The sequence below is a fragment of the Stylophora pistillata genome, chromosome 11, assembly GCF_964205215.1.
Source record: "Stylophora pistillata chromosome 11, jaStyPist1.2, whole genome shotgun sequence".
NCBI classification, from domain to species: domain Eukaryota; kingdom Metazoa; phylum Cnidaria; class Anthozoa; order Scleractinia; family Pocilloporidae; genus Stylophora; species Stylophora pistillata.
In genome coordinates this window covers 26,151,420-26,157,735 of record NC_142529.1, presented here as the reverse complement: position 1 = coordinate 26,157,735, position 6,316 = coordinate 26,151,420, and the positions used below count along the sequence as shown (strand labels likewise).

At 37.6% G+C, this 6,316-nt stretch overlaps 1 protein-coding gene and 1 long non-coding RNA gene across 2 annotated transcripts; both read right to left on the bottom strand.

The window, feature by feature from the left end:
• Nucleotides 1-727: 727 nt before the first annotated feature.
• On the bottom strand, nt 728-6,134 carry LOC148720867 (uncharacterized). Its single transcript, XR_015992990.1, has 2 exons — nt 5,929-6,134; nt 728-1,146 (listed from the first exon to the last, which is right to left on the bottom strand). It is a non-coding gene; the product is annotated as an uncharacterized LOC148720867 (long non-coding RNA).
• On the bottom strand, nt 2,400-4,872 carry LOC111341684 (uncharacterized). Its single transcript, XM_022948662.2, has one exon. It carries the CDS (start codon nt 4,682-4,684, stop codon nt 3,650-3,652), a length of 1,035 nt encoding a protein of 344 aa, XP_022804397.2. The 5' UTR covers nt 4,685-4,872; the 3' UTR covers nt 2,400-3,649.
• Nucleotides 6,135-6,316: the final 182 nt, after the last annotated feature.

Genomic DNA, 6,316 nt, shown 5'->3' with positions numbered 1-6,316 from the left:
TTTGTCGGCCGAAAAAAATCTAGGAATACTGAAAATATAGAACTTTGTTAATGAGCAAAGTACACCTCAAGACACAGGATGAGGTTGAGGTCCTCAACGAATTTCTGTTGTTAAATAAAAACTTGAAAATAAATAATAATTTACTGAATGGACATTCCACTGGGTGGCTCTTCTTGTCCACTGTTTCCAGATGGAATTGCAATTTGGTATGTTAGTTTTATGCGGAGGGAGGAAAACCGGAGAAAAACCCTCGGAGCAAGGACGAGAACCAACAACAAACTCAACCCACATGGGACCGGCCAGTGGGGCCCGTTTCTCGAAAGTTCCGGTAACTTAACGGGCCCGAAGCCATGTTTTAAAATCAAAATTTAAAGGATAGGAGAGCAGGGTCTGGCTCCCAAACCAGTCCTTTTTGTTTCTTTAGCTCGTAGTTTTATTGTATCATTTTCAAAACTTTTGAAATCCCCATCTTCAATGAAAACAGAACAGCTTTACGGGCCCATTAAGTTACCGGGACTTTCGAGAAACGGGCCCCAGGTCCGGGAATCGAACTCGGGCCACAGGGGTGGGAGGCGAGTGCTCTCACCACTGCGCCATCCCAGCTCCCTGTTGTTCAAATATCTATGCATTTATAACACCGGCGAAAGTGGATATTTCTTGGGCAGCTTCTAGTTTGTAATCGTCTGCTTTTACTTAATCATTTCGAGCAAAAGAATAAAATAACCAGTTCTTACGGTAAAAATCTGTTTTATTTCACTTACTTTAGATCCAGTTATCAAAAAATTTAGAAAAATATCGCGGTAGGTGGTTAAGCTTGCAGCGGTATTTTAGCAGCCCAACTTGACAAAGTTCACCATCATTTTATCTCTATTTTGATAACAACTTAAAAGTTGTTCCACCGTTTGCTTCAGTGTTGTTCATGAGCTCATTCCCTGTTACTGATGCTTTTGGTGACATGCTGCAGGAAATATTTTCATTGTCATAAAGTAATAGTTAAGAAGTCAATTATCTATCTCTCTGTTATTCATAAGACCAGCAGGTGTAGGTATATCAGTGTCCCAGCAAACATCGAAGGGTAAAAACCATTTATAATTGGTTACATGAATGGCAAAGAAGTAACAGACTCCTCGATTGGTGCAACGTTATCTGAAAGAAAGAAAAACATCAGGGACGTGTTCTCTTAAGTAAAGAGCACATTAAAAACAGAGTAAAAACCATCATTATTATGCCTGTCAATAAGTTCAGTAATCCGCAAGTGGACATATGTGACTGCTTGTCTGTTGGTCACTTAGTCAAATAGAAAAGGGTCAGCTGGCCATTGTGTTCGCTCTTCATCTAATCTGTTGACTCGTAGGTCCATTTTGTCAGCACCTTAGAAGACATTTTCATTTAAAGACTTAGACATGGTCAGTTTTCCAGCATAACAACTGAACTCAACTGGGATTTTAAACTAGCCCGCCCTGTGAAAACATACGCATGTTATCCACAAGAGGCTGACTTTTGACATGGCGGTTGTAAACTCGGGCGCATTGAACACAAATGGCAGGACAAAAAATAATAAACCTAAACTTTCTTCGTTCTCCATTTGTAATTATCTATTTTTCTTTCCTTTCAAGCGAAATACTTCAAATTAGTTATGTCATGGTTGATTTAGTTCCATTTTGGCTCCTGGTTCAGTCTTGCTGCAAAAATTTAGTTGTACCGTAAATCCTCTAATAAGCCCTACCGGGGGAGGGCTTATTTATTTCAGGTACTTTTGGGGGGGGGATGACTTACTAGAGGGGAGGTTAATATAGGAAGGGGTTTATTTTTTTAGCCCGATGTTCAATACCAGGATAGAATAGGATATGATGTACCGTATTTATTCAAAAAGTCAAATGAACAACAATAATAAAATGCTTTGTCGTACTAGTAAGGCTCGATTACAGTTCAATATCAATCTATTCATCATCTTCAGCCAAAACTAGACGTGCCACGTCTTCCAACGGATCAATCTTCCATCTCTTTCTGACTAACTCAATTTTATGATCTAACTCTCTCAATGGACCTTGTTTATTAGCCATGCTATATTTTCAGCATCGCTCTGTAATTTCCGTGAGCCGTGTTCGATTTATATATGCCAACATAATATCATCAATCAATCAATCCATCGCCATAATCAATTTTAAATGACAAACTAAAAGTACAATACTTGAATTTATTATCCAACTACACCTAGACGAGTACAAATAACCCCATAGACGAGTACAAATATCACGCGGTATTTGTACTCGTCTATTGTAGAGTACCGGTTAAACAGGTTTTCCCGCATCGCGCAAGCGAAGAATTGGATTGTAGTTACGAAAAAAAGACAAATGGCGGACAATTTGAATCATATTTCCGACGACGAAGAGTCAGAATGGCTGGCAAATATAGATCCAAGTTCATTAGATGAATCGAACGAAGAAAAACAGCTTGACGACCAGAAAATTTCTTCATTTAATGAAGAAAATAGAAACAGCAGCACAATTACGTTCCGCTTCGCATACATCTGTCACGCACTCCCCGTAAACAAACTTCCGCGAAATTCGCCCGCACTGAAATAAAAGTTTGGCGTGTTGGATAATAAATAACTTATTAGACGTTTTGTTGTGTAGTATCGCTGAGTATTTTTACTCGTTATTTGTATTTTGACTCGCCCTACGCGCTCGTCAAAATACGGCACAACTCATAAAAATACTCAGCGATACTACACAACAAAACGTGTAATAAGATATATAAATTTATCGTGCTTACTGACATGGAGCGTCATTTTGAATTTTTCATTTTTGAGGGGAAGGGGTGGAGGAACTTAATCGAGGGGGCTTAGTAAATTTCTTCCTCAAAAGAGGGGACGGATTATTAGATTATTGTTCCTCGATTCATCGTCACCAGTCTGTCAGGTTATTTGCTCCAACAAACTTCGTCTTTTTCAAGTTTTTGTTCTGCACGTCATTTTTTCAAATATTTCGACATAAGGATTTTATTTGCATTCGCTTGAGTAAATACGCTTTTGATATGCAAACACTTTGAAACCATTTATTTAGAGTGGAATCTGTCAATCATATGCCTGCCCAATCCTCGAAAAGCGAGTGAAAAATAATACGAAGGAACACTGTCATTAAAAAATCCTTCTACCGCTGATTTTAAACCGGACCTCCTCGAAGTTGACATTATATTTATCCTTAAATTTATTATTTCATTGTCTTGAAAATGAATAGTCTAACATTTCAATGATAGTGTTTATAATTAGCGAGTTCGACAGAGGGATAACAATATCTAAACAATAGATTAAATTGAAGTACTCTAACGTTTAATAAAGAAAAGACAAAGCTTAACGGGTTTGTTTGCTCATAATGATTAAGATAAGACCGAAGTAGTTTGGCGTCGAGGTTAAAGAGATGAAATTTCACTTCACTTTTTGTCTCATCAAGTTCAATGAGCCTTGCCAGAAAAGCGAAATTATAGCAAAATAAAGCAAGTTTTATACAAGAAAAAAGTCAGTTTAAGTTTAAAATCTTGTTTTCTTTAAAAACACAACTTAAGGTGTAACTTCTTCTTTGGTTTGGAAACGAACCCGATATCGTGGTACATGACATCGTTAAAGCAGTGAATTGTTTACATTGAAAGTTCACACACATTTAGAGTCTTCATTTTGACTATTCGATCTCAAATAGCGACAGGTTTTCAGTTTATCACAGATTTCGGATAAATCTGACAGTGATACGGACCGTCGCCTCGTTTCCAACTTCGCCTTCAATTTCCCGTGCGGTAGATGGAGTGCTTGAGGCGCTGAATCATCCGACCCTATCCGCTTTCGATCCCGTTTCTTAGTGCTGGAATAAAGCCGGTTAAAAACGCTGTCCTTTTTTTGTTCCTTAGTCTTCGTTTGCTCTTTCGATGAAGAAACAGGCAGCAATATTAACCCCCGATGAACTTCGCTGCTGTTGCTATCTCTGACAGAAGCAGCTGCTGTAGCAGGTCGTCGAGGAATTTGAGAAAAATTACTCGGTTGATCAAAGTTAAGAGCCTTCGGGCTGGTAGGCGAATTTAAGAGGACAGATGAGTCAATATTTGTTCTCTGTAACCTGGGTGAAAACCGTTGTTTACTCTCCAAATGTTCTTCACGCCGTGTTTCGTTCACGTTTGTCATTGAATTAGAACTTGAAAGCATCTGCGGCGAACTTGATTGTCTTGTTAAATGTTTATGTTCCGGCTTCGGTGATTCCGCAAGACGTGAGGGAGTGATAAGGACCGGGGATGATCCAGGATGAAGATTTCTAGCTTTTCTAATCCGCGGAGGCGTTGCCACAATCCCAGCTCTATCTAAATACAGCGGTGGAAGATTGTGAGCCTTTTGAAGCCTGCTAAACTCTTCTTCTTTGCTCAAACCCGTATTTAGGTCTAAAATTTCTTGCTGTGAAGATGGTGTTCCGGCCCTCAAGCCGTCAGAGACGCTGGGAGATTTAACGAGAATCTTCCTCCGCTGAGAATTCGGGGAGCCGAAAAACATTTCGTCTTTCTTCATTTGCAAATTTAACAGACGCATATCTCTTTCGGCCTCCAAGTTTTTGACCTGCTTTTCAAGCTGGTGGCTTTTGGTAGAGTTAACGCTGATAGCATTTCGTACAGAAACGCTAACTTTTGTTGCGATGTAATCATCCATTACAAACAAACCGTTCCAAGTGTTTTCAATGATTTCACATCATGGTAACCGACGCTAAACTGGCCGAGCACTAATGTCGGATAAATTTTAAATGTTCAAAAACCTATTATCAGGACGCAGATGTTTTTTCAATGAAACCTAACAACTATTTGAAGCTGTCCAAGAAAAGCTCATTTGTCAAAGACATTGACCAAAGCTTTGTATGTTTTTCAGTTCTATCTTTAATCTGTTTGTTCAACTGCAAAAGCCACGATTGGTTCAAATCTATATTGTGTTAATTACTTCTGTTTAGACCTTTTGGCAAAGCGGATCGGTTTTGCAGAATGAATTTACTTTCTCTGTGTTTTACTTTAAACACAGTTAAAAAACATGAAAGGTGGTTTAATTCATTAGTATAATATTACGCATTTCTTTTCCTCAAATTGCCATACGAAGTTCAAAGAAAAAAAAAAGAGAAACATTAGACATTTGGGTCCGTAAATCTTTGATGCTTAATGGATAGTTTATCCCCTATAGATAAAGAAAAAAAAATATATCGGCATATGTGCAAAAAAATCAAGAGATCTGCGAGATCTGCAAACCCTGTACAGGTTTGTTAATTTTTTGTTCACTTTTGTTTTTTTTTTTTTTTAAATGTTGCGATCAGTTATATGAGAAACGTGATAAGAGCTTTTAAAACTTGGTGTATTTACGTAATTAAATTCAAGAAAATGTCAAAAAAGTCGCCAAAATGTGAGGTGTTAGTCATTAACCGTTTTCACATATGATATAGTTTTATGCCATCCTTCAGAAAGCAATAGTTTCAGTTGCTTAGAAGAGGGACACTTCACACAAAAATTCAGAAACTAATTATCGTTTTCAATGAGCTCCCGATGAGCTGTAATGAGCATCTGTTTGGGAGATAAAATTCGTATCCGACTGGAACTTTTCAAAATCTCCCTGATGAATATTTTGTAGGTAATTATCACTCCATGAGTTTCAAAGCTTTTAAAACCTTTACGTCGACAAAGTGTCAAGGTTCTATTTGGCGACAGGATTAAAACAGACAACTAAATAAATAATACTTGATTCCTCTGATGAAATTAAAATTTCAAATTAAGGTCGGATTTTATAGTCGCCGCAAGTTTTTGTTAATCTAGTTGCTAATAATGGATAAAATTGCAAACCAAGTTAGACTCAAGATTGGTCGCACCCAAGCATATTCATATCAAATTAGAGACGAATGGAGTCAAATCTAATCTTACCGTGAAATTATTGTCTTAAGAGATGTCGGTTTGTGTTGTTTGGCGGCCATCTTGAATTGAATGAGAAGTCTGGAGCCGAATATGACGAAAGTGCGGGAGAGAGGTCTGGCACGATCACGAGGAACATCTGCTTCAGTTAAGGTTTTCTTTTTTCCTATATAAGTTGAAAACAAACATATTTTTTCTCGCATAAACTTTAGGAAATTGTTAACTGTAGCCTGAAGAAGTTTGTTGAAGAAAACAGTAGTGGTAATACAAAACTGAAAAGCAATTAACACAATGAAATTTTAATTTTCTACACAGCTGTAACAACATGCGATTTTTTATATTATCCTAATTGTTCCCACAAATAATAGAAATAAGAGAATCATGAATATTAAAGTTAAAG

Bases quoted from the DNA above. Each gene is read 5' to 3' on its own strand.
- LOC111341684 (XM_022948662.2), bottom strand. From the start codon at position 4,684: ATGGATGATTACATCGCAACAAAAGTTAGCGTTTCTGTACGAAATGCT.